Source organism: Corythoichthys intestinalis, chromosome 13 (genome assembly GCF_030265065.1).
Source record: "Corythoichthys intestinalis isolate RoL2023-P3 chromosome 13, ASM3026506v1, whole genome shotgun sequence".
Classification (NCBI taxonomy): domain Eukaryota; kingdom Metazoa; phylum Chordata; class Actinopteri; order Syngnathiformes; family Syngnathidae; genus Corythoichthys; species Corythoichthys intestinalis.
In genome coordinates this window covers 955793-982877 of record NC_080407.1, presented here as the reverse complement: position 1 = coordinate 982877, position 27085 = coordinate 955793, and the positions used below count along the sequence as shown (strand labels likewise).

General features: G+C 47.9%; 3 protein-coding genes across 10 annotated transcripts; all 3 read left to right on the top strand.

Moving 5' to 3' along the window:
- Nucleotides 1–459: 459 nt before the first annotated feature.
- Nucleotides 460–20155, top strand: abcc9 (ATP-binding cassette, sub-family C (CFTR/MRP), member 9). Of its 7 annotated transcripts, none has more exons than XM_057854555.1 (43): nt 460–568; nt 1742–1794; nt 2084–2258; nt 2345–2486; nt 2570–2691; nt 2836–3002; nt 3091–3192; nt 3261–3401; nt 3512–3706; nt 4572–4736; nt 4905–5060; nt 5191–5325; nt 5385–5547; nt 5621–5661; nt 5790–5932; nt 5992–6100; nt 6173–6280; nt 7404–7476; nt 9324–9429; nt 9567–9605; nt 9956–10000; nt 10815–10916; nt 10992–11076; nt 11149–11229; nt 11639–11776; nt 11855–11980; nt 12039–12138; nt 12199–12272; nt 12333–12536; nt 12649–12800; nt 12860–12929; nt 12993–13150; nt 13225–13317; nt 13609–13711; nt 15878–15991; nt 16067–16187; nt 16256–16386; nt 16608–16686; nt 17269–17377; nt 18517–18620; nt 18684–18817; nt 19006–19068; nt 19686–20155. In XM_057854555.1, exons 3-43 carry the CDS (start codon nt 2111–2113, stop codon nt 19821–19823), a joined length of 4779 nt encoding a protein of 1592 aa, XP_057710538.1. In that variant the 5' UTR covers nt 460–568; nt 1742–1794; nt 2084–2110; the 3' UTR covers nt 19824–20155. The 7 variants fall into 7 exon arrangements, with proteins under 7 accessions (XP_057710538.1, XP_057710539.1, XP_057710537.1 ...); XM_057854556.1 differs by lacking the exon at nt 460–568 and adding an exon at nt 1590–1653; XM_057854554.1 differs by lacking the exon at nt 460–568 and having other exon boundaries at nt 1644–1794; nt 19270–19832.
- A 336-nt stretch (nt 20156–20491) lies between these two features.
- kcnj8 (potassium inwardly rectifying channel subfamily J member 8) lies at nt 20492–23675 on the top strand. The gene is made up of 6 exons (XM_057854740.1): nt 20492–21374; nt 21721–21869; nt 22000–22160; nt 22261–22400; nt 22471–22687; nt 23194–23675. The coding sequence occupies exons 1-6, from the start codon at nt 21028–21030 to the stop codon at nt 23434–23436; spliced, it is 1257 nt and encodes a 418-aa protein (XP_057710723.1). The 5' UTR covers nt 20492–21027; the 3' UTR covers nt 23437–23675.
- Nucleotides 23676–23783: 108 nt separating this feature from the next.
- Nucleotides 23784–26415, top strand: atp5f1c (ATP synthase F1 subunit gamma). 2 transcript variants are annotated; one of them, XM_057854768.1, is made up of 9 exons: nt 23784–23914; nt 24323–24357; nt 24554–24685; nt 24748–24955; nt 25022–25165; nt 25530–25594; nt 25658–25813; nt 25897–25993; nt 26247–26415. In XM_057854768.1, exons 1-9 carry the CDS (start codon nt 23874–23876, stop codon nt 26248–26250), a joined length of 882 nt encoding a protein of 293 aa, XP_057710751.1. In that variant the 5' UTR covers nt 23784–23873; the 3' UTR covers nt 26251–26415. The 2 variants fall into 2 exon arrangements, with proteins under 2 accessions (XP_057710751.1, XP_057710750.1); XM_057854767.1 differs by lacking the exon at nt 26247–26415 and having other exon boundaries at nt 25897–26012.
- The last annotated feature ends 670 nt before the right edge of the window (nt 26416–27085 follow it).

Below are 27085 nucleotides of genomic sequence, written 5' to 3'. Positions count from 1 at the left end.
TGCCAGCCTTCCAATTCGAAATGGATTCGACGTCTATGGCCGTCAATAGCACTACAATCTTTTCACTTTTCCTTTCGTAGCGCCACCATCCGGCATCGGCCTGTATTACATTCTTTTGTTCGTTATGGATTATTTCAAATATGAAACGATATGTTGTATGTTATTTAATTCTTTCAGTCATTGTACTTTGCTTTTGTTTTATGTGGTGCACATACTAGCGAAGTTTAAAATATCACTGTACTCTGTACAATGATAAAATCAAGGCTATTCTATTCTATTCTATTCTATTCTATTCTATTCTATTCTATTCTATTCTATTCTCATAATATGCTGACACTTATCCTGTCAACATACCCGTGATCAATACTTGCTATAGGAGCGTTTAATCAATAATGATTATTCATTCCGTTTTCTCCCTCTATGTACATAAAAATATGATTATGGTTGACGCTCGAACGCAATTTATTGCTGTTTCCGGTGGAAAGAACCACGCACCATCGGCACTTTAATGACATCAGAAGGCACACATCATCAAATTGGAGCCCCCCAATGCTGCATCAGAGGCCGGGTAAGTGTCCCGTGTCGTTCGCCTGTTTTTTCCCCCCGCAACGTTAGTTCCAAATATCACCTTGGGACATGAATTGTCCTCGGGCAGGCGCGAACAAGCATCCATTCACCAAACGATCGATAGAAGAATTGTGCTCACGGGGAGATGCTATTATTTGCAGTAGACATCCAAATACATATATCAAGTCATTAAACGGTACACGTGTCATCGGCATGAGAATCGGAGCTGTAAAAAGTGTTCACGTGCAAGAAAATAAATTTAGCGTGGGATGCTTTCACCTGGGTTAGACGAACGGAAGTGGGGGATGTTCACAAATGCTTGGCAAATTAAAACGTCAACGATGACCTGTTCTGCTGTTCGAAAACGTCTTGTTTGCGCATGCCGAATACAATATTGAATCCAGTTGATTTATCATTTGTTTGTGTCCCGTGGTTGTACAATTATTTACAAACGTGAGGATCAATAAGTCGATGTATTTCGGAACGGAGCTTGGACTCTCGAGCTTTTTAAAACACGACATGATGTCGTGACGAGAAAATGAATTAAATACATTTACGGTAAAATAAATACTGTCGCTGTGTGTTCAGTTTTAGATTCGTAAATTCCATTAATATGACTGTAATAATTATATAATCCAGTTAGCGAAATGTTCCTTGCTAGAGCTGCTTTATTTTATTTTATTTTTAATAATTTAGAATATGACAAAGTTACATTTTTATTTGTTAAAAGTCTGACTCAAACCCCATCTGAGGCGTCAAACTGCTTCAATTTGTGAAATTTGATCGGCGAGTATGCATCAAGTTAGCGCTAGTTTAACTAACCTACACCGGAAATGTTTTTAAAAGGGCTTTCAAGCTACAAAATGCGTCTAAAACCGGCTCCGCGACGCGGAGCCGGTTTTAGTCTCGTTGGTGTTTCGACTTGTTTGTGTGAGCCAAAACATGTTCTTTCACGTATTTGAGACGGTAGTTTTGTGACGTCGGGCGTGTATTTTGAAAGTAACCGGAAGTGTGGAGCATGCATGTCTTCTTGCAAGTGTACATGACAATGTCGAGCAGCTGATAGTGGTGCGCGTCTAAAAATAAGTAACTTTTCTCTCCCTCTCAGCACGCAGGACCAAATAATTTTCTCCTTTTCTCCCTCACCTTTTTTCTTCCTTTTTTTTTGCTCCAGTGGGAATGAAAGTTTGTCCGTGAAGATTGCGGGATTTCGCTCATCTTATTCAGGTAAACCATAGACTTTTCTTTCTCACTTTTCTCAATAGATTTCAAGCGTCCACTCATTTGTCGTGTGCGTATTTCCATGTCCACGGCATGACGTAATTGTTGTGAATGACCTCATTGTTACCGTACTACCTTTTAAATTTATTTGAGTATTGTATAGAGAAGGGTGTCACTTTCCTTCTCACAAAAAGTCAACAGTGTAATTTGAAAGAACTCTAGTTTTCATTTTATGTAACACAAATACATTTATTTATTGGAACAATGAGACCAAGAATGAGACCACTCTTGTCAGACGGCGGCAAAGCGGCGAGCCTCAGCCATGGCCTTGTCGTTTTGCGGCAACGACCACGACTCGGACGGCTACAGCGTGGACGACGGCGTTCTCAACAACGGCTGCTTTGTGGACGCCCTCAACCTGGTGCCTCATGTCTTCCTCCTCTTTATCACGTTCCCCATCCTCTTCATTGGCAAGTCATAACACGATTAGCCGCTTTTTTTTTAAGCCACACTCGCTCTCCTATATTCTTTATCTTCTGCCAAAAACAAATCTCAGGATGGGGCAGCCAGAGCTCCAAAGTGCAAATCCATCACAACACGTGGCTCCATTTCCCGGGCCACAACCTGAGGTGGATCCTCACCTTCTCGCTGCTCTTCGTTCACGTCTGCGAGTTTGCCGAGGGACTGGTGTCCAACAAGTTAGCCCCCCTCCTCCCGTCGAGCACGCGGTTTTCGGACGCGGTGGTAAATGACACCGTGTTGTGTTTGCGCCTCATTCCAGGATGATGGACACCAACCACCTGCACTTGTTCATGCCCGCTTTCATGGGCTTCGTGGCGGCCACCACGTCGGTCGTCTATTACCACAACATTGAGACCTCCAACTTCCCGAAACTTCTACTCGGTGAGCTCAACCTATTCGACGCGGCTATATCTCTAGGGACTGCACTAAAATAGATGTACTAACATATACAGTATGCGTGGGATCAAATGTAAGCAAAAATAATCTCGCTGGAGTTACTGCTCATTGTCGGGCTGTCCTTGACAGTGCTGTTCATCTACTGGGTGCTGGCCTTCATCACCAAATGCATCAAGCTGTGGAAGTTCACCACGCACCACGTGAGCCCGCTGCAGCTGAGGTTCTGCATCACGGCGCTGCTGGTGCTTCTGTACGGCCTGCTAATGGCCGTCGAAATCAACGTGATCAGGATCAGGGTGCTGAAAATTTTGGCTGTCACTACGACTGATCTCCTCGGCACGGCGGGTCTCGGCGTGAGCTTATTTTGTTGACTTGTCCCGGCAGAAGTACGTCTTCTTCGCCAACCCTCAGAAGGTGAAGCCGCCCGAGGACTTGCAGGATCTGGGGGTCCGTTTCCTGCAGCCCTTTGTCAACCTTCTGTCAAAGGTAGACGGAAGTTTTTTTTTTAAGGTTAAAGCTGAGGTCTAACTGTAGCTTTTACGCTCCTTCGGCAGGCGACATATTGGTGGATGAACCCGCTGATCATCGGTGCCCACAAGAGACCCATCGAGCTGAAGAAGATCGGTAAGCTGCCCATCGCCATGCGGGCTTTGACCAACTACTTGCGACTCAAAGACGCCTACGAGGACCAGAGGGTGAGGGACAAAACAATGATGCTAATTTGAACTTTTCACATCATAAGTTAGCGTCACACTAACGGACTGTTCAGAGCAGACTTAAACGCCGGGATCTTGATCTAACGCAGACTGCCGAGAACCCGGAGAGGGCACCGTCCATCTGGCGCTCCATGTACCGAGCGTTCGGGCGACCCATCCTGCTCAGCAGCACCTTCCGCTACTTGGCCGACGTGCTGGGCTTCGCCGGGCCGCTTTGCATCCTGGGCATCGTCAAGAACCTGACGCTGGAAGAAGACGGAGGCTCCGCTTCTGTTAAGATTAGGGTGAGTATATCGTACTGGAACAACCACAACGCACTAGTAGATAGACTACATCTTAGAGTGTCATTTTTTTCAACAACAGCTTTTAAAAATGAATTTTAACTCTGTCAATGTCATTGACAATAACAGACATCCAATCATATGGCTCTTTTCAGCCGCCTCCTGTGAATTGAACTGATTTTGTCACTGTCAGCGAATCAACATTGGTTCATTCGTCGTTCAAATGGATTGGACGTTCATCGCCGTCAATGACAGCAAAGATGACCCAAAGATGGATGCGTTTAAAGTAGGGAAAATAGGATCACATTTTGCAAGCCAAGAAAAATCACTTAGCGCGTTTACACAAGCTGATTTTATTAGCGCAAATTCGCGATGACACTACGAGACTGGTCGCCCACCAATCAGTGAGTCACTGGGTGTGATCGCAAGTCCTAGGAAAAATACATTACCCTTGAAAATGGCTGCACGGTGAGCTAGTAGCGTGTTAGCCTAACAGTTTTGAGGATCAGTGTTCGGGACTTAGCTTTGGACAGCGACCGGCAAAGTCTTCGGGGGTCCGTGTTGACAAAGCCCTCTGAGTGGTCGCTTGTTGTCACAGCTGATGGGCAGATGTCCAAAAGCCAATGCCGGAGTGGCGGTGAAAGTGTGAAGCCGTTGGAAATGTGTGACAAATTCCCCAAAAGCCTCATATCTTCCTTTTTGAAAGGCATGACATTTGGTCCGCTTGACTCATGAGTGCTGCAATTTACATGTTGCTCAGTTTTGTTTTTAATCAGAGAGACAAAAGTAAAGCAAAACGACAGTCGCTGCTTGGGGAATATTGATTTAAGCTTGGTCATCCGTCAAGGTGAGCTGTATGTTTTTTCAGGAGAAGTACTTTGGCGTCCACTTCATGCTGTCCACCGAGCTGCTTCAGAACCCCTCTGTTTTGGCCGTGCTGCTTTTCCTGGCATTGGTGCTGCAAAGAACCTTCCTGCAGGCTTCCTATTACGTCACTATAGAAACGGGCATTAACCTAAGGGGAGCCCTATTGGTGAGTGATAAATATGCGAGGAATTTTGCCTAAACTCTGAAAATTCGTGTTGAATGTATCGTGCCACACAGCTCAATGTTCATTCGCTACCTTGCAGTCATAATGGATTGGTCGTCTAGCGCTGCCAATGAGTTAAATGCATCGGTTAATTTTGCTTATTTCACCCAGGCGATGATTTACAACAAGATCCTGCGTCTGTCCACGTCCAACATGTCCATGGGCGAGATGACGCTGGGCCAGATCAACAACCTGGTCGCCATAGAAACCAATCAGCTCATGTGGTTTCTCTTCCTCTGCCCCAACCTTTGGGCCATGCCTGTGCAGGTATCTTCCGGAAAAAAAAAATGCTCTCAAAGACCCAGAAAGTCTTTCATTTTTATTGGAAGCACCCAAAACAAGAGCCTCAGCCAAAGAACTGACAAATGTGGATGTCCTATATTCTTTTTTGCGCCAGATTGTGGTGGGAGTCATTCTACTGTACGACCTGCTGGGCTGGAGCGCTTTAGTCGGAGCTTCCGTCATCGTTCTTCTGGCTCCGGTCCAGTACCTCATTGCCACCAAGTTGGCCAACATGCAGAAGAGCACCCTGGTGAGCGTCACGGGGGTTCGCCTCAGTTTGAAAGCTAAACAACGAGCGGCGTCTTGCAGGAACACTCCACCGATCGCTTGAAGAAGACCTCGGAGATCCTGAAGGGCATCAAGCTGCTGAAGCTGTACGCGTGGGAGAACATCTTCTGCGACAGCGTGGAGGAGACACGAGGCAAAGAGCTCAACAGCCTCAAGACCTTCGCCTTCTACACGTCCATGTCCAGTGAGAAGACACAAATGAGGCCGATTTCGTTCTCAGAAAGCCCTCACGTTGATATCCTTCTGTCCTCGCGCAGTCTTCATGAACGCCGCCATTCCCATCGCCGCTGTCCTGGTGGTAAGCTCGTGCGGGCGAACCGGAAATAACTGACGACTAATTACGTCTCGTCGTGATAATCGAGATGTTTAGCCGTGGTCGATGATGTCGGGGAACCCGTGTTCTAAGTCATTTCCGCCTCCTCGTAGACCTTCGTCATGCATAACTTCATGACGGACGCCGAATTGTGCCCCGCGAAGGCCTTTGCCACACTGGCGCTCTTCAACATCCTGGTCACGCCGCTATTCCTGCTCTCTACCGTCGTCAGGTTCGCCGTCAAGGCGCTCGTCAGGTAAGTCCACCTCCTAGATGCCGCGTATGCCGAGCCTTGATTCCTCAGGCGTGTTCTAGTGTCCAGAAGCTGGGCGAGTTCCTCCAGAGCGACGAGATCGGAGATGACAGCTGGAGGAACGGAGACGTGCCGGTGCCCTCGGAGGCAGCCGAGACGCGTCCCGGGGCGGTGGGTGCACGCGCCCCGCGAGGTCGGCTTCTCCGTTCTTTTTCTCAATTGTCGTCTTTTTGTCTACTGAAGACCAAAGCCGTCAGCAGGAAGCAGCCCCGACGCTACCAGATGGACTCCTACGAGCAGCCGTCCAAGCGGCAGATGAGACCCAGTGAGACGGAGGACGTGGCCGTCAAGGTTAGTTGTTCATTTCACCAAGGTCCAATCCGTTTGAAATGGGAGGTCGGCAATGTTGGTTCGCTGCCAGCGTTCCCGAATCAAATGGATTGGACATCTACCGCAAAACCCCAAATTGAGCAAAATTGTTTTGGACGCTTGCTTCCCTCGAGCTACGCGCTATTCTTGTATGACGCACTAAATACGTCAAGCTCGGCTCATCGGCAGCTGTTTGTTGTCACGGCGAGCGCGCGCGTGACTTCTCACGAAGCGGAGGATTCACACGAGAACGTCCTGCCCCGAAAGCGGCCTCACTTAAGGCGACTCTTCCTGTCGCATCCCCGCGGGGCGACGGCCCGCTCGTTAGGCCAATACGGAGGGGGACGATTCGGAACTTGACAGACGTGACGGAGTCCACCTCCCGGCTCGGAAGCTCTCGCCGACGTCCCCGAAGTGGTCATCTAGGCCGGGGTCGAGCGCTCTGGGAAAAGCGAGTTTGTCCGCCGCGGCATCGCCGTCGTTTCCTGTTGTCGCGTTTGACATGTGATGAGCTTTGTTAATTTCGTGTTGTTTATCTTTTCTCCCCCTCGTCCCATTCCCGACTTCTCTTGGACGCGAACAGCGGAGGCGGGAGTTAAGTCACGTACGTTGGAGTTATAATTACCCCTCATATCTTAGTCACCATTTGCTGTGCCAAGAAGGTCGAGTCACTAGGAATTTTAGCAAAGCAAATCCTAATATTGAGGACGTGCTGTAAGTCACGTGACCTTCTGCCGCACGGGTGGTCAAAAGTATTTGGACACGATCCTTCATTGACCGAGCGCTGCGTCAGACTACCGCGGCGCTCTCACGACCCGAAATGTCCCAAAGAAGATGCGCTCGTGGGTCGGCGCGGCGCTCAGAGGGACGCTGGGGGGAAGCGAGCGCGGGGGTCCCTCAGATAAAATAAACTTAACGGGAACAAATAAACCAAACAGAGCGGCGGAATGCGACCGCCGGATGATCGCAGAGGCGGGAAGTGACTCTGTTTTGGGTTAGGGTTCGTCGTGGTGGATGCTTGGCAGGTGGGCCCGGAAAAGAAGGAGCGGGAAAAAATCCCTTTATAATAGCCATTTATTCATGCATCTTCACGGTTTTTGTTCAGGTGAGCAACGGATGTTTCACCTGGGGAAGCAACCTGTCCTTGCTGACCGATATCAACATCCGCATCCCCACAGGTAAGGACAATTCAACTTTGGAGCCTCTGCGGACCTTAAAGTTTCCACCAGCTAGCCCGTAAGGCAGGGGTGTCCAAACTGGTCTTCACGGGCCGCTGTGGCTCCTGTTTTTTGTTCCTACCGATCGAAAACAGACACTTTAAAGGGATCCTCGATCTTAAAAGACATGTAGGCTCTAATAAACCGCAATTGTTCTACAGTATTGTACTAAAATATGTTGTTGAAAACACATAAAATGTTAAATGAATGGCAATATTTTATAACATTTTGTACATATTTTGACCGATAGTTGGCGCCATGTTTTGCGGGCTCGGAGTGATGACGTAAACGGAACGTTTCCAATTGTGTATTGCTGCCTAAACTCGCTAAGTAAAATGCCACGATATGCTGCTTTTTGGATGCAATTTTCCAGTCAAGAAGTGAGTCTCCACAGATTTCCTATCGGCAAGAAAAGGAGAAAGGTTTGGGGAAAATGCCTGTAGACTGACAAAACTTCCCAAAGACCCAAGGCTTTGTTCTCGCTATTTTTCTCCTACCGCGTTCGAGTCGACGACAACTTATGAAAGAGCTCACCGGAGTGGCTGGATATAAGCGGAGACTAAAATCAAATGCCGTTGCAACTATTTTCCCTCACAAGAAGCCTTAAGGCGCTCGGAAAGCGAGTAAAGTGCGCGCAATAAAGCGCCAAAGACAAGAAACAGCTGGCCGCTCTCTTAAGCAGGCAAGCCGCTCCTGTCGCTACAGCGGTAGGCGAACCTTCGGGCGTACCGCTCGTCACAGAGGAAGCTAATAATTCACCTCTACTGTCAGTTCATCAGGCAGTAGGTGTTTCTGTTCAGTATTCACCTAATTTGAGTGATGCTGCCACTCAAACTGATCCAGACATGTCCGATGCGGCGATACAGTGGCCAGCGGATGCGCGCCGAGCACTTGATATGGACCACCCTTAGGTAGCTAAACGCGAGTTGGATGTACAAGACATGGAGGACACGCCATCCCGATGACGAATTTAATGAGGACACTCAACCACGACGCGACTCGATCCTGACTATCGCACGTGTACATTCCCAGTTTTATTGCCTTCAGTTAGAGTTTATAAAGTCAATAGTCATTAAAATAAAAATGCACGAATGACAAGGTGTGTTCAAACTTTTGGCCTGTACTATATGTAAAGCACACGACAGCTCTGGATACTAACAATCTGCATAATTATATTGGAATAAGTTTGATCACGCAGTAGCTCACCTTGAAGATCTGCTAACAAAAACCGGAGTTCTCAACAGCATACGCTTTCTCGCTCTGTTGTCATTGAGACGCACTTGCCCCAAATACACCCAGTTTTGCCAAATTCTTGTCTTATCAGGTATTTCCCGCTCTGCATGTTGCCTTGGCTGCTTGTCTTGTGAACGACCGACAGTGCTGTCCTGCTCTTCACTTTTCCACTCTGGTTCAAATTGCAAGGGCAGAACCGACGACATGTCGGGGTAGCTAACGAGTGACACGCTGGAAGTTCGGCAGCGGGCCCGGTGATGTCACCGCACTGCGACGTCAACAAGAATGGCGACCTATCATTTAAATTAATTTGACAAATTTCATTAAAATGAAAACATTAAGAGGGGTTTTAATATCAAATTATTTTAATTCATACTAACATTTATCTTTTAAGAATTACTTGTCTTTAAGATGGAGGATCCCTTTAACTAAGCTAAAACAAGCAGCACCCGACTGCAGTCAACTGATCACACTTTAAGACACCAGATTGATGACGTCTTGTTTTGATGGAATGAAATCCAACGCCCCCCATAGTTTGGACACCCGTCCTGTACGATGTCAATTTGCGCCCCCAGGACAGTTGACCATGATCGTGGGCCAGGTGGGCTGCGGGAAGTCGTCGCTGCTTCTCGCCATGCTGGGCGAGATGCAGAGCATCAGCGGCCGTGTCCACTGGAGCAAGTAAGTCACTCATCCGGCGAGCCGCGTGATGCGCGCTCGCGCCTGTTTTTAGCTGGAACATTCCTGTTTTTGAGCTTTTTGCATGTGGATGCGCGTTAACCGCAGCTTCTGACCTCCTTGCCTTGTCGCCGCATCAGGCCGCCTGATAGCGAGACATTCTACCAGGGGACGTTCAGGTACTTTCCTCCCTCGCCAGCACCCATCATCATTTCATTTCATCCACGTAACTCTTAAAGCGATCGCTCTGACCTCCGCGTGATCTCCAAACCGGACGGAACCCAATTATCAACGATGACGGCATCCCGTATTGAGGGTGGGAACTTTTGGAGCGGTCGCCACGGAAACACAGTCCGTTTGCTCATATGGCTTCTTTTAAGATCGGAGGGTCCTCCCGAATCCCATAAAAACACATTGTTCATAGATGGGAGTACTCGTGTTGTGTTGCCTTTCGTTAGTGACCACTCGCAAGCAGGCAGGTTAGCACACTTTGTTAGCTCACGTCACGCTGAAGCGCCGCTTTTGACAGCTATCCGGAAGCGGCGAAAGAAGAGCCCGGCGAACACGCCGCAAGGTAGCGGACTGCCTTCCTTTGACCTTCCCCACTGGTGTTTTTGCTCCATCCCTGACATCTTCATGGGCTTTGTGGACATTGTGACTTGATGCGGTTTTCTTCCCCCTCTTGTGATTTCAGCATGATCACATCCTCAAACTAATTAACGGATTCCCGTGATATCCCATGGAATCTGGTTCATTCTTTTGTGAAAAATGCATGGATTCTGAATGAACCTTTTCACAGAGTTTGAAAACAAAAATCTCCTTGGTGGCAAAAAGTCTTTGCGACCATCATTGACTTCAAATTGAGCAAATGGCACTCGAAAAAAAGCAAGGGTCATCGGGTCATTTTTGCTGCTGGAGAGTTGCAAGAAGTGCCAATGAGAATGGTAGCTGAGCCAGAAAAATGAGCTGTTTTTACATTGACCCCGCAATAATTTGATCAAATTACTACTTCCCAAACTGAAAGTGAAGATCAACAAAATTCCTACGGCTTAATATTCATTCATAAATTAACATTGTACTCATTTGGGCTGGGAGCGGAACGCACGGAATGATTTCACTAATTAGCTTAAGGGTTTGTCAATAGTTGTCCCATCAAGGCTTTTGCCACCTGGACGTCTACGTTCAATTTTATAATTCAGGGGGTGTACATAGGGGTGGTCCGTCCTCCCGTTTGGTGCCGTGTTTGTCGTGCTGTACCTCCATACGCCATCCAACCAACACGTCATTGATGTGTCGATGGTTAAGCTGATCGGGATGCCCGCGAGAAAAGGCTCCTTTCTCCGAAGCTTCATTGTCCTTCTTCTGACCCTTTCCTCCGTTTCCCGCAGCAAGAACCGCTACTCCGTGGCCTACGCGACCCAAAAGTCGTGGCTTCTCAACGCGACCGTGGAAGACAACATCACCTTCGGGAGCCCCTTCAACAAACAGAGGTGCAACTCGCTAGTCTTATGACATCAAAGACCAGCCGAGCAAGTCTCAAATGAATTGGATTACCGGCGCGTCAGGTACAAGGCGGTGATCGACGCCTGCTCTCTCCAACTGGATATCGACCTGCTTCCCTTCGGAGACCAAACGGAGATCGGCGAGCGAGTAGGTCGCGCCGCCGTGATCGTACTCTGCTTATTTTTGCCTTCGTTGATGACGTTGCGCTTATCCCGACAGGGCATCAACCTGAGCGGCGGGCAGCGTCAGAGGATCTGCGTGGCTCGAGCGCTCTACCAGAACACCAACATCGTCTTCCTGGTCGGTACAAACTGACAAACGCCGCAACTAACTCAATTAATCGACGTAATTCAATTAGATGAATTGAAGGCGTCTGACGGAAGAGACGCCCTTTTCCCGCAGGACGACGTGTTTTAGCGCTCGCATCATTTTCCTGTCACCGTGGCGACATCAACTGCGGTTGCTGGAATTCCAGCCCGCTTAAGGAAACTTTGTTTGTCGTGTCGTTTCGGCCGGGGAAAAAAGGGCAGCGAGGTTAAACGGTGACGACGGCCGTCAGATGGGAGTGATGTGTTTGGGGTCGTTTTAGAGAAAATTGCTCCCGAGTGCGAGAAGCGTGCAATTGTCCTCAAGCGTTTCACAAAGTTAAAGAAGTGACGACACAGGGTTGACATGAAATTCTAAAGTATACGTTAATGTGTCTCCTTAGGACGACCCCTTCTCCGCACTGGACATCCATTTGAGCGACCACCTGATGCAGGACGGCATCCTCAAGTTCCTGCAGGATGACAAGAGAACCGTGGTTTTAGTAACGCATAAGCTGCAGTATCTCATCCATGCCGACTGGGTGAGAAGCCCAACGTCATCATTTAACACGTTTTTTTCATTTTCCTTTTCATTTTAAAACTCAAACTTCACGCCTTAGATTATTGCCATGAAGGACGGCACGGTCCTGAGAGAAGGAACTCTGAAGGACATTCAGACGCATGACGTGGAGCTCTACGACCACTGGAAGACGCTCATGAACCGGCAGGACCAGGAGTTGGAGAAGGTTGGCGTGTGTGTCTTTCTTTCATTTTTTTTTCTTCTGACTGCTGTTCTCCTTGCAGGACATTGAGCAGGACAGCCAAACCACACTGGAGCGGAAGACCCTCCGTCGAGCGTTCTATCCCAGAGAAGCCAAAAACCAGGTGGATGATGAAGATGAAGGTAGGTGGCACGTACGTTTGTGACCATGCCTTTGAAAGCTGAAAATTGTGATCTTTTCAGAGGAGGAAGAGGAGGAGGAAGATGACGACAACTTGTCCACCACCACAAACAGAAGGTCCAAGGTCCCCTGGAAGGTGAGATGATTTTAAATCTTAGGTTGGTCTCCATTCAACGTGGCCCGAACGTCTTCTCAGGTCTGCTGGTGCTACCTATCCTCCGGTGGCTTCTTCATGGTCTTCCTCATGATGTCCTGTAAGCTCCTCAAGCACTCGGTCATCGTGGCCATCGACTACTGGCTCGCCATCTGGACCTCCAACCACACCAACGTGACCATGGTGAAGGGACCCAACGGAACGTGCGAGGTCTACCCTGCGATCAGCAGCTACACTGTTGACAAGGTGTTGATTTTTTCTGGCAAATCCAGTCTAAAACCTAATTAAAACTAATCAAATTAGAGAAAGACAAAATGACTCCGGTTGTCAAAGCATTTGGAAATATGTGCGTGTGCAGGACTTCTTTAATCTGATGGTGTTTGTGGTTCTGTGTGCGGCCGGGATCACGCTGTGCCTCATCACCTCGCTGACCGTGGAGTTCTTGGGGCTTTCTGCGGCCACCAACCTTCACCATAACCTGCTCAACAAGATTATCCACGCCCCCCTCAGGTAGTCACTGCCTTACATTCTAACTGATGGGTTAGACTGAAATCCCTGTCTTTCCTCAGATTTTTTGACATCACCCCATTGGGTCAGATCCTCAACAGGTTCTCGGCAGATACGAACATCATTGACCAGGTCTGGTGTGTGTCATTTACCGAATGTCGAACCGTCCTGACATCGGTGCTTCTTCTCCTCTAGCATATTCCTCCTACTCTGGAGTCTTTGACCCGATCCACCTTGCTTTGCTTGTCCGCCATCGGGGTCATTTCCGTGATCACGCCCTACTTCATCGTCGCTCTGGTCCCCCTGGCCGTGGCCTTCTACTTCATACAGAAATACTTCCGGGTGGCCTCCAAGTGAGTGCAAGCTAATTTGTCTAAAACTTGGAGAATGGTAATGTGGACCGGTTCTTCTTCTTGCCTACCTTCAGAGACCTTCAGGACCTGGACGACTCAACGCAACTCCCTCTGCTGTGTCACTTCTCCGAAACGGCTGAAGGTCTCACCACCATCAGAGCCTTTAGGTACCGCGCGTTCATGTGGTTCCCAGTGATTTATTGTAGCCAAACAAACAAAGAGGCCTCCTGGTGTTTTTTAGTTTTCTTTCCCATCAGAGTTATGATGCAGCAATCAGAAACTCTCACGTTTTTCCTCCACATCTTGCCCCCTGAGGACCTCCTACCCACACAATTTTCCCGCCAGCGTGATCAGCTGGTCTCCATCCAGAGGAGTCTGGTTTGGGGACCGGCGCTCGGCTCCCCCGCGACCACGATCGGTATCGTTTTGGAATTGACCGGCTTTATTTTTTGCTTCAGACACGAGGCTCGCTTCAAGCAGCGCATGTTGGAGCTGACCGACACCAACAACACGGCCTATTTGTTCCTCTCGGCCGCCAACCGCTGGCTGGAGGTCCGCACGGTGAGACGCTCGCTTGATTGCGTGACGTTCCTGAACCCAACGTTGGTTCCAAGATCAGGGGGAAAAAATGCTGTGACGCATTCAACTAGCTTAACTCACTGGCTGCTATTGACGGCATTAGATAATAGGAGTGGGTACCTCACGATACGATTTGCGATATAACGCTAACGATGATCTGACGATTTAGCGGCACAACGATTTTCGATACATTGGTCAAGAAATCATTCTAGGATATTCTACAAAAAAAACTAATAAACAGGAAAACAAGCTTCTGCTGTGAATTGGAATGAGTATCACTAGTAGACACCCAATCCATTTGAAGTGGGAGGGTGGCAGCGAATGATTTCATTCGCTGCCATCCCTCCCACTTCAAATGGATCGAACGTCTATGGCCGTCAGTGGCACCCAAGGCCAGGCAATGAGTAAATTTGGGCCATTTACGGTCATTTACCTGTTGATATTCAGTTACTTCCTGTTGATTTTGCGGTATTTTATGGGTCACTTGCTTTTTATTGTGCGTTACAGAACAGGAAGTGACATGGGAATCACCCAAATGAATAGGCAGTGACTCAAACTCAACAGGAAATGACCTGTAAATGCTCCGGAAATCGAGGCACAAACACATCACAATCACAGACTTTCAAATTCCGATTATTGAATTATACCAGGTAAAGTGGAAGTAAAACACAGACAACGCGGTCTTTGGGACACAATGAGGAACGGACTGAGAGTAAATATCATGTTCCACTCATGCCGCTAGATAAAAAAAAAAACAATTATACCTGACTGCGGCCGACAGCCGCTACAAACAACGCCCAGTTGCTAGTTGCTAGTTGCTACAAACAAACGGCTACAGTAGATGTCATATATATGTAGAACCAGAGGCGTCATGTCCCATGAGGCAAACCAGGCAATTGCCTAGGGCCCTTAGCCAGCAGGGGCCCCCAGAGGGCCAACAGATTTAGCACACGCAGCTTTGTGAAAGCCTTGTGTCTGAGTGCCCTGAAGGGGCCCCTGCACTCGCTCTACACTCCCCCCCCCCCCCCCCTCACGTGACTCAGAGTGAGAGTGAGCGGCGATTTGGCTTTGTTTTAATTGGCGTATATCCAAAATGAAGGAAAGTTATCCTTCTGGAAGCGACAAAAGAAAGAAAAAAAAAAGCATAGGAGAAAAGGAAGCAAGACAGCGTAGAGTGTACTATGTTGCTGTACTTTAATGCCCTAATGTAGTAGAAGCCGGGCACTTTGAGTGTCCTAAAAAGCACTCTATGAGACCGAGGCATTATTATTCTTTTATTAAATATGCTATAGCTTCAAGTCCAACTGTCCCCCTTACTTGCACACGCTCAAAGGGGACCCTTGCTACGCCTCTGTGTAGAACTAGATGCAAAATGACAGACGGCAGCGGTGTTAGAACACGTATTATTAAACAGAGATGCGAAATGACGGACTTTCCGGCGGTAGTAAACAGCCGCCATCTTAAAGCAGTAGACTTCTCTAGAAGGCTCTGTTGTAGCGGATCTAAAAAAGTAGACAGAAGGGAAATTATGGAATAACAGGAGCAATTTTAACAACTGTAACATTTGATTCACAACAATAAATTAATTGAATGTAGTTTAATGCTGCTGATACAGAATGGGGGCTGGAGTATTTTATTTACTGTTATTTTTGTATATTTGTTTACTGTTATATGTTAACTTGATACTGAAATAGTAGTTTGGTTTAGCCTGAGAGGATTTTTGAACAATTTTGGAACTAATGTACAAAACATTAAAAAAAAAAAAAAAAGAAAAAAGGAGGGGGGTGCATCAATAATGGTTTCATAATCGAATCGGAGCCTCTGAATGGTAATCGAATCGTTAGGTGCCCAAAGATTCCCAGCTCAAACACACACTACTTTCACACAGGCAAGTAGGGTGAAGTATCTTGCCCAAAGATACAACAACAATAGGCACAAGTGGGAGCTGGATTTGAACCGCCATCAAAGTCCAATACATTTGAATCGAGAGGCTCTCCCACTTTTAATGAATCGGCCGTCTGCTGGTGAGAAGCTCAGAGTAGAAGGATGGAAAAAGCTACATGATCGGACATCTATCATCGTCCATGGAACTGAAATATTTTAAAAGAAAATGCCGCAAGCATCGTTCTGCTGTTTTGTCTCGTCCAGGACTATCTGGGCGCCGTCATCGTGCTGGCCGCGGCCGGGGCGTCCATTTGGGGTTTAGATTGCGGTAAACCCTCCGGAGGGATGGTAGGCCTGGCCCTCACCTATGCACTTACGGTCAGTTCGCAGGGCGTCGTTGGCTTGATTTTTTTAAAACAAAAAAACAAAACACGTTGTTGACATTGTACGCAGGTCACCAACTACTTGAACTGGGTGGTAAGGAATTTGGCGGACTTGGAGGTGCAGATGGCGGCGGTGAAAAAAGTCAACAGCTTCCTGAGTACGGAGTCAGAGAACTACGAGGGATCCATGGGTAACTTTAGCTTCGACACGCATCCGAATCATCCTACTGTGGGAATCTTGAAAGAAAGGTTTTGTCAGATTCTTCTCAGGTGCCAGAGAAGTGGCCTAAGGATGGAGAGATCAAGATCCAGGACTTGTGCGTGCGTTACGACCAAATGCTCAAGCCCGTGCTCAAGCACGTCAACGCTTTCATCCAGCCGGGTCAGAAGGTAGAGGTTTTTGTCTTGAGGGGTTCACCTTTCAAAGTTTCCTGTTTGGAGATTCATCAAACTTGCGTTACAGCAAATTCAAACCAAAATTTCTGATTTTTACCAATTTTTTTATGGCTATACTCATGATAGCTCAAGTCGCATATTGAAACTCGTCGTTGAAACTCCCATTGCATTCAGAATTGACGAATTGCATGCGCCGTGCCTAACCTCCCCGCCAGGTTGGAATCTGTGGCCGTACGGGAAGCGGCAAGTCCTCGCTGTCTTTAGCCTTCTTCAACATGGTGGACATATTTGAAGGTGAGTGGGAGACCTCTTCTTCTGCCTTTAAAAAAAAAAAAAAACATTCTTTGCTTCTTTTCTGTTTATGTCTACTTAAAACAAGTCGTTCACATTGTTTTAAGATTTCCTTTTTTGGCCAAAGTGTTATGCCGGCATGAAGGTTGTTGACACAATGAAGCGATATGAAAATATTTCAGTATCTGTGGACATGTAAACAGTGAACTTCTTTATGTATGTAATACACTGCCATCATTTTAACAGTCAGACCATAACACCACTAAATGATGACTTGGCACACAGAACACAATCTTGTTCTTTCCTTCAACAATTGTATTTCCATTTTGTGTCTGAGATAAGCCAGTCGACTTTTTTGCCCTAAAAATGACTTCAGTAAATGTCAACAGTTCATAAATGTCCATTTGGATAAGTCATCAATGCCCAGGTTGGGTATTTCACAACAACAATTATTCCCTAAGTCAAGAACTTAGTGGTCGTTTTTTCAATCATTAATTTGACTGAAGTAAATGTTGTTGGAATTGTTTACTCAAAGAAAAAAAAAAAACTGAGAGGGGTGAACGACCGACTGATTTTTACCCCTAGGCAAGATCGTCATCGACGGTATCGACATCTGCAAACTTCCCCTCCAGACGCTGCGGTCTCGGCTGTCCATCATCCTGCAGGACCCCATCTTGTTTAGTGGCTCCATAAGGTAGACGCACGCTTCCCGACTGAAGAGATAACTTCCCGTTTATGTTCCAACCCGGCCGCTTGATTTAAGTTGTAATCTTTTTCGGGAGTAAACCTGGAAGCGATTCCGATAAATCTCGTTCAGGCAGAAGGTGGAGGATTTCCTTTGAGCGGGGAATTATTTTCAGTCTTTTCTGTAGGCGGGCACTTTAACTCATTGATCCTCGACTTGTTTATTTCATTGGCTGCCATTGACAACGCTGGACATCCACATTGGATGTCTAGCACTGTCAATGGCACTAAAAGATGAGCATTTTTTTTAATGACCAAAAAACAAAAACAAAAAACGTACTGGCCCAAATATAAGACAGTGTTTTTTGCATTGAAATAAGACTGAAAAAGAGGGGGTTGTCTTATATTCACGGTCTAGACATTATACCCATTGAGATATCATTGAAGTGATGTTCTGTCATGACAGATCTCAGCTACTCTCAAGTTTAACCCGTTTGCATTATTTTATTGCAATGTTTTTCCTTATTCATATTTGTTTCAAGACTACAGTTACAGTTAGACCTCACTTACTATTGCAATTTTGTGGTTTTATCACAATAGATTTGTTTATTTACATTTCAAAAACTGAAGCCATTCATTTACGAATGTGATTGCACTTTACATATTTAAAGATTTGAATGAGGCAAAATAACATGCTTTTTCTCTCAAATATATTGTTATAATCATTTGTTTCGGATGTACTGTAATTATTTTCTGTAGAAAAATTAATTTGGTGTTCAAAAAGTCTTTTTTTTTTCAAACTTGAGCCTTGAAAAAGAGGGGGTCGTCTTATAATCAGGGCCGTCTTATATTCGGGCCAATACGGTAGATCCTACATTTTGACCTTTAAAAACAACGGGGACCCAAGAGTACAGCCTTGTGGAAATTTGCTACGCTCCAAAGTGTGTCAAGCAGAATCAATCTTCTCATCTGACGTTGCCCCCATCTGACAAACTTTCTCGTCGTGGTGTTTATTTATACCGGTGTTGACGTACGCATACGGTGGGGGGTTTCCCACCGCACAGCGTTTGTCGGATCGGCTATCGTCGACCCCTCGTGAAGACGCGATGAACGAACGCGAGCAAAAGCAAACAAATTGACCTCCCGCAGGTTCAATCTGGATCCGGAGCGGACGTGCAACGACGAGCGGCTGTGGGAGGCGCTGGAGATCGCTCAGCTGAAGAATATGGTCAAGGCGCTACCGGGAGGACTGGGTACGCGATCGGGTGACGCGTCCCGCGTCCGAGCTTTCTGATCGGCCGTCCTCGTGTGCACAGATGCGGCGGTGACGGAGGGCGGCGAGAACTTCAGTGTGGGTCAACGGCAGCTCTTTTGTTTAGCTCGGGCCTTTGTGCGCAAGAGCAGCATCCTCATCATGGACGAGGCCACCGCCTCCATCGACATGGCGACGGTGTGTTTCCGTCCGGCGGTGTGGCTCGTTTTATCCCAATTCAAATGGCTTGGACGTCAATGGCAGCCATTGACTTTCAAAAGATCCGATGTTTATTGAACAGAACTAAAGTCAAACACGCAAATACAAAATGAAAGCGCTCGCAAGGAGCATGACATAAATCTTTTTTTTTTTTTTTCCATGTTTAGGAGAACATCCTGCAGAAAGTTGTGATGACGGCGTTTGCGGACCGGACGGTTGTCACCATTGCTGTAAGTCTTCTTTGTCTTTGTTGGCTTTTGCTTCTGCTTCACGCTTTCTTCTCACCAAGTTCCATCAGTAAAATGATTTCTTTTTCCTTATGACTTTTTCTTGTCCTGTCCTGTCCTGTCCTGTTTGATCACAACCCGTCCTATCCTGTCCTGTGCCACCTTTTCTTTTCTTTTCTTTTCTTTTCTGTCCACTGCCCTCAGCACCGCGTCTCTTCTATCTTGGACGCCGGGCAGGTGTTGGTCTTCTCCTCCGGGATTTTGGTGGAATGTGACTCGGGTCCCAACCTGCTAGCACAGGAGGACAGCCTCTTCAGTGTGCTAGTGCGGACCCACAAATAGAACCGGACGGGACCAGCTCAGTCCGACTCGACCCGGCCGCCGTCTGTCTTCCCGTTTCTTCCTGGCACCTTTCCAACTCGCTTGTTCTTCTCGCCGGCGGTCGAGTCGGGGCTGGAGGTCTGTTTCCGGTTCCGCCGGAGACTGCCCGGTTGGTACCAAACCCCTTGAAAGATTTCAAAAAGAAACTGCGACTCAAGAACGAATGAAGAAATGGCTCCCGTGAGGTGACGAGACATTGGCCCTGCCCTAATGGCGCGCGTCTCCTCTCGCCCCCTCAGCACCGCGTGCACACCATACTCACGGCCGACCTGGTCATCGTCATGAAGCGCGGAAACATCCTGGAGTACGACAAGCCCGAGACGCTCCTGGAGCAGGAGGACGGCATGTTCGCCTCCTTCGTCAAGGCCGACATGTAGACCGACGCGTGGGCGCGCGTTCGCCGATTCTCGCGTAAGCAGCAATAAGGAGGACGGAAACGACTGTTATTTTTCCGACCGTTACTGAATGTTTGTTAACTCGGGTGCATCGACACTTTCGTCGTTTGCTCATATTGGATGGAAAGTGAACCATTGACAACTATGGTGAGGGTACAAAATGGGATTTCCTCTATCCATTGGGGCGGTCAAAAGAGCATCTTTTCTGTGGCATTAAAAGGAAATCCGGGAGTATGAACATTGATTTTTATCTTCTTTGATTACTACTCAGCACTTGTAGCATGCCATTGAGAACACAAAGAGAAATGTGCATTAAAGTCCTTTTGTAATCTTTAACTGTTGATATTTTATTCAACGAATGGAACCGGGATGGCTAGCATTGAATAATCAAGACTGGCGCGGGTAGTTCACTGACTGAAGGATTAGGGCTTCAAATCCAGCCCCCGTTGGTAATACTGTATATCCTTGGGTGCTGAACTTGCCTGTGTGAGGATGAGTGTTTGATCATAGCCTGAAGGGCAAAAATTGGCTGCCTGTTAGGCTGCACTAAGGCAGCTTTGGCTGTAATAGTAGCATACCACCATCGAGTGTGGAGTGAAAGAATGCAATATAAAGCATCTTGGAGTCTCCTGGAAAGCACGATTTAAATCCATGTAGACGTCCAATCCATTTAGAATGGAAGGGTCCCACTCTCTTTAAATGGATAGGACGTATACTTCTCATTGAAATTCCCCGCGGACGGACGAAAAGGGCCAAATCATTGGACGCGGATTGCCGTCAATGACAGCAAAGAGTTTATAAGTGTCATACAATTTGTACAATCATTTTACTGTACAAAATATTTTCTATTTGAAAGTGTTTTTCCTGTCTTTTTTTTTTTTTTGGAACGACTTGACAATTTGTTGCTGAACAGTGTCTCCTGGCGGCCCAAATTGCCAACTCCAGTTGTCAAATGACCATTTTGGGTCAGTTTACTGAAGCAGCTTTCGCGTTTGTTTCCGGCGCGTGCAACTCTTTTATTTGACGGCAACGGAACCGGGTCGACAAGGTCGTAGGGCCGTCCCAGCCCTCCTCAGAGCGGAGGCGGCTCCTCACCGAGCCCGAACTTTGCGCACGCGCGTCAAGAGCGCACGTCCAGACGCGCGCAAAAAGTCGCACAAGCAAGAAGCGAGCGAGCGAGCAAAGCATGCTGGCTCGGAAAAGCATCATCCCGGAGGAGTTCGGCCTGCCGGGGCTGGCGTCCCGCTTGCCCCGCAAGCCGGTGTTCCGCGACCGCGTCAACAAGGCGCGCTTCATCGCCAAGAACGGCTCGTGCAACTTGGCCCACAAGAACATCCGCGAGCAGGGCCGCTTCCTGCAGGACGTCTTCACCACGCTAGTGGACCTCAAGTGGCGATTCACGCTGGTCATCTTCACCACCACTTTCGTCAGCAGCTGGCTGCTTTTCGCCATGAGTTGGTGGCTAGTGGCCTTTGCGCACGGAGACCTGGACCCTCGGCGCCTCAGCGGCGTGCACTGCGTCACCGACGTCAAGTAAGACCTCGCCTTTTTTCACCTTTTATGTTCGACCGGCTAAAGTTATGTTCAAATTGGGCAAGTTTCAAGTGAAAAAGTACTTTTTGAGGCCACCCACTCAGCTCGCTCTCTGCTCTGATTGACTCCTGACCAACATCAACTCATTTGCAACCACTGACGGCGGTAGACGTCCAATCCATTCCATCTGGGAGGGGCTGGTCCAACTCAAATGGATTGGACGTGTAACGCCGTCAATGGCACTAAAAGATAATCAGTTGGACCGATTGTCAATGCTGCCCTCTTGTGGTATCTATAGGGCAAACGCATCGCAGCATCACTCAGATGTCTTGTGTTTCCGCCGCAGGTCGTTCACGTCGGCCTTCCTCTTTTCCATCGAGGTGCAGGTGACCATCGGTTTTGGCGGCCGCATGATCACCGAGCAGTGTCCCGCCGCCATCACCGTGCTCATCCTGCAGAACATCGTGGGACTCATCATCAATGCCGTCATGCTGGGTAGGCCTCGTCTACTGGGACAAAAATTTGATCCCGTCCGACCGCCTGCGGATCCAAATTCCGTTTTGTCAGATTCAACGGATCGGACTTTTGAGATATTTAGGAGCGTTTTTACGTCCTCGCGTTTTAGGTTGCATCTTCATGAAAACGGCGCAATCGAACCGTCGCGCCGAGACGCTCATCTTCAGCCGCCACGCCGTCATCGCCGTGCGCAACAACCGTCTGTGTTTCATGATCCGCATCGGAGATCTGAGGAAGAGCATGATCATCGGCGCCACCGTACGGCTACAGGTGAGTTTTTATCCTTTCGTCACCGCTCACCTGAGTCACGGAGAACTTGGTGGCTACTCTGGAGAAGTCCGGTAACATGTAAGGTTTGGTTACGCCGCAGGTGGTGAGGAAGACCACCACCCCTGAGGGCGAGGTGATCCCGATCCACCAGATCGACGTCCAGACAGAGAGCGCCGTGGCCAGCAACAGTCTCTTCCTGCTCGCCCCGCTCATCATCTGCCATGTCATCGACAAGAACAGGTTGACAGGTTGTTCTGGCTGCGCGTACATCCGGTAGAGCTTGCTAAAATTTGGTCACCCGTCACGGCAGCCCGCTATACGAACTGTCGGCCATGGAGCTGCAGTGCAGCGACCTGGAGGTGATCGTGATCCTGGAAGGCGTGGTGGAGACCACCGGCATCACCACGCAGGCGCGCACCTCCTACGTCTCCGAAGAGATCCAGTGGGGACACCGATTCGTCCCCATCGTCACCGAGGAAGAAGGCGTCTACTCCGTCGACTACTCCAAGTTTGGGAACACGCTGCGGGTTGGTCACGCGACAAATTTTTTCAATCCGTATTTTCTGAGTCTTTGTTTTGAAGTTGCTGCGTTGTTATGGTCGTAACAACAGCGGATGAGTGACTCTCAAGCATATTGAAGAACAACACAAGGAGTGTTACAAATGACAACAATATGTGCGCAATTTTTGAAATGAACAATTGATTCAAACACCTCGTAACCATAGAAATTTGTAAACAAAGGAATATAAATATTAGGGTGGAAATGATGTATTCAATTGAATTGCTGAGAAGTTTAGCAATATGCCCATATATGACCTTAGCAGTGTCTTTATTGTTGTCATTTTCAATGTTCTTGGTGTAATGCCCCTTTCACTCGTGTACTGCCATTGGCAGCGGCGGATGTCCAATCCATTTGGACTGGGCCGTCATCCCTCCAAGTCCAAACGAATTGGACGTCCATAGCCGTCGTTGGCAGCCGATGACTTCCATTTTTTTATCATTGTGGTGAGTGATGTTTGCGTTGCCGTGACAGGTGGCCACGCCCCGCTGCAGCGCCCGCGAGCTGGACGAGAAACCGTCCATCCTGATCCAGACGCTGCAGAAGAGCGAGCTGTCCCATCAGAACTCACTGAGGAAGAGGAACTCCATGCGGCGCAACAACTCCATGCGCAAAGGCGGAGGAAGCCTTCGACGAAACAACTCGGGTATGCTCTCGCCCAAGGTCCAGTTCTTCACACCCGCCGAAGGGGGTCAGAGCGGAAACGCCGTCACCTGACATCAGGCTGGCCAGCGCATCCTGATGTTTCTCTTCTTCGTCGTGGGCGGGGTCTTCTCCGCCCACATTAGACTTCTTCTTCTTTGTTTCGTCCTCGCTTTTTTGCCGCCAACTCCGCGACCGCAAGACTGAGTTGAGGGAGCGGTTGCCGTGGTTACACTTTACTCAGCACTAATATGGAAATAAAATCAATTTGCATGAGTGTTGTTTTCCAGCCTTTTCTGTCACTTTTTTTGAATGGATTTGTGTCCAAAATATGGTCTGCTATCGTTTTAAAGTCATTTGCTGTTGTGTTTCATCAAAATCTTGGAAATTCAATCATAAAAGTCACTGAGTCGAAGAATCCGACTTTCTGTGTAGTCCGCGAAGGCAGCATTCATCCGTGTCGTTGTGTACGCACGCGCAGTGGCGGCCGTCTGACCTTCATTGCATCGACCATGTTCGCTAGGACCAGCGCCTTGGTGTTCTCCCCACAATGGTAAAAAAAACTCACTTTTTTCCATTTTTTTCATAGCTTACTCCCGTTCATGTGTGTCTCAGGGTGCACATTGTGTGTCGTGAGCTTATTTCGCACGAAGATTGTGCCGTGTAAGGAACGTTCTTAGAAGCTAAAGGACGGGCTAACCGTGGAGGCCGCGACTGATGAATGGCAGCGGCTAATGCTAAATAACCCGATGACATTGTCTTGCTTCCCCGTCATCAAATTCGCCAATCGAACGAATTTGTCATTTTTGGCAATTTTCGCGGACTGCTTCAGCGGCTCTGTGGCGTCCAAATTGACTCGCCATGTTTGACGCGAAGTCAATTGCGGACGTGTATTTCTTGTGCACAATGCGACGTTTACGTGATGCGCAAGTTGAATTTACCCTTTTATTTTTATTAACAGTGGGCAGATCAGGAACATGGCGACCTTGAAGGACAGTAAGTTGTCTTCTTTTACCCTTGCAACACTAGGTCTGGCTGCCATTGACAATGACGCTGGAGCATGATCAGACAGTACTAGGGCTTTATTTTGTTAGGTGATTAAATTGTACTACTGTGAACGTCAAATTGGGAATGAAGGCAGATATTTTGCAATAAGAAAATGACAAAATAAGCAAGTGTCCGTTGTGTGCAGTCACTATCCGCCTGAAGTCCATCAAGAACATCCAGAAGATCACCAAGTCCATGAAAATGGTGGCCGCCGCCAAATACGCGCGAGCTGAGAGGCAACTCAAGCCCGCCCGGGTCTACGGCACCGGAGCCCTCTGTACGTGGACCTGCGTTTCAAATAGCCACGCTAACGCTAATCGGCCGATTTCCCCACGGCAGCTCTGTACGAGAAGGCGGAGATCAAAGCGCCCGAGGACAAGGCGTCTAAGCACCTGATTATCGGCGTGACGTCTGACCGCGGCCTCTGCGGCGCCATCCACTCGGGTGTGGCCAAGACCATCAAGAACGAGATCGCCAACCTGACCGGCAGCGGCAAGGAGGTGATGGTGGTCAACGTGGGCGACAAACTCAGGGGCCTGCTGCACCGGTACGCCCGCGCCCGCTCGCGCCACCGACCAGAACGGCGCTAACGCGCTTGGTTTTGTCTCGTCAGGACTCACGGCAAGCACATCATGCTCAACTGCAAGGAGGTGGGACGCAAGCCCCCCACTTTTGGGGACGCGTCCATCATCGCCGGCGAACTGCTCAACTCTGGTTACGAGTTTGACCAGGGAGCCGTCATCTACAACCGCTTCAGGTGGGACCCGTGGTCAAGGCTGACTTTAGCCATTGTGTCGTGTTAACGGTTGGTCGATTATTGTGTGTGCAGTGCTTCCCATTTACACATTTTTTTCACTTAAAGAATGAATTTTCATCTTAATTTCCCAAAATATAATATACAAAAATGGGACGATCGTCAAAATATAAGCCGGGCGGCACATTTTTTGCACCAAATCAAACTGGTATTATACATACACTTTGGGCTTTTAGTTTTTCACTCGTTGACCGCTATTTGAAGAGCGATTCGATTGCTGTCGTCTCTCCCTATTTAAATGGCTCGGACGTCTGTCCCCAGGTGGTACGACGCTAAATCGTGCCACATTTTTGATTTCTCCCGGCAGGTCGGTCATTTCCTACAAGACGGACCAGCAGCCCCTCTTTTCTAACGATGTGGTCGCCAACGCAGGTAAAATATCCGAATCCTCGGCCCTAGACTGCGGGTGACGCCCGTTCGCGCGTGCCGCCACAGAGACGATGGGCGTGTACGACGACATCGACGCCGACGTGCTGAGGAGCTACCAGGAGTTCGCCATGGTCAACATCATCTACTTAGCCCTGCGCGAGTCGTCCACCAGCGAGCAGAGCGCCAGGATGACCGCCATGGACAGCGCCAGCAAGAATGCTTGTGAGCGGCGCCAAATGAGACCGGGGGGAAAAAATCTGCGCGTCGATGAGTGACGTTTTTTAATTTTTCCTTCCTCGCGCCAGCCGAGATGATCGATAAGCTGACGCTGACCTTCAACCGCACCCGACAGGCCGTCATCACCAAGGAGCTGATTGAGATCATCTCCGGAGCCGCCGCTCTGTAAGTCTTTTTGCCGCTTTCGTCCTCGTGACGATCATCGCTTCCGTCATTAAAACATTCTTGTTGAACTCTCGCCACAATCCGCCCAATTCAGGAATTGAACCTTGCGGGAGGTAACTTGGTAGATTTTAGATGCTCATATAGGCTTGTTTCAATGTGTTTTGAGTCGGATAGCGTCCTATTTAGCCGTATGTCTTAACTCCAATCTTTTTTATTTTGCATCGTTTTAACAATACGCATTCTCTTTCTCTAGGTAATGGATCCGAGACGGGACCAACATTTAAATCTGGCGCAGACGACTCCGGTGACGTTTGTTTGTAAAATAGACAGAGAAATAAAACCTACATGATCACTGCTGTCTGATTGTTTTCACACAATAAAAAGAGATTAAAGGATGGATGACTTTGTTGATGTACAGTAATGAACATGTACAAACACGACATTTTTATATGCTTGTTACCAACACGTTCTATTTATAAATGTAACATAGTTAAAAATGGTCTTTATAAAATCCATTTAAAAAAGACAAATATGCCATCGCCTGGTGGGACCACGTCATTGCAGGTGCACTTGCTCCAAGTAGTTGGAACGTATTCACTTCAGTCGTCGTGGATTCGTTCAAAAGATAACGCAATGAAATTGAGAAGTGACTGGCGTCGTTTAGTTGGAGTATGTGAGTTTTTGAGTGATAGCGCTGTTCTTTGTTGTTGTGTTTTGCTTTTATCCACTCCACGAGCGAAGCCATTCGCAAATATTGTGTTGCTAAATGCTAACGCAATGCTATTCTTTTAGATATTTTCCGTTGCCCACGTGATGTGTTGCCTTTTCTGCTCCCCCTTGCTGCAAATGCACAGGTAGGTTGCAGAATCTTGTGAAAAAAATATTTGGTATTCATTTTCCCAAGTTATGTTTAGAGTAATATTAAAAACATTGTTTTTTGTGTGTAAAATCTATGGTATATTTTTTTGTTTATTATAAAAAATGATCACAAAGTAAAAAGTTCAGTCGTCTTGGATTCGTTCAAAACATTTTCGCGTTACACTTTGTGTTCCTCCCCTGCTGCAAATGCACATAGAGTGTCTCTAGATTTAT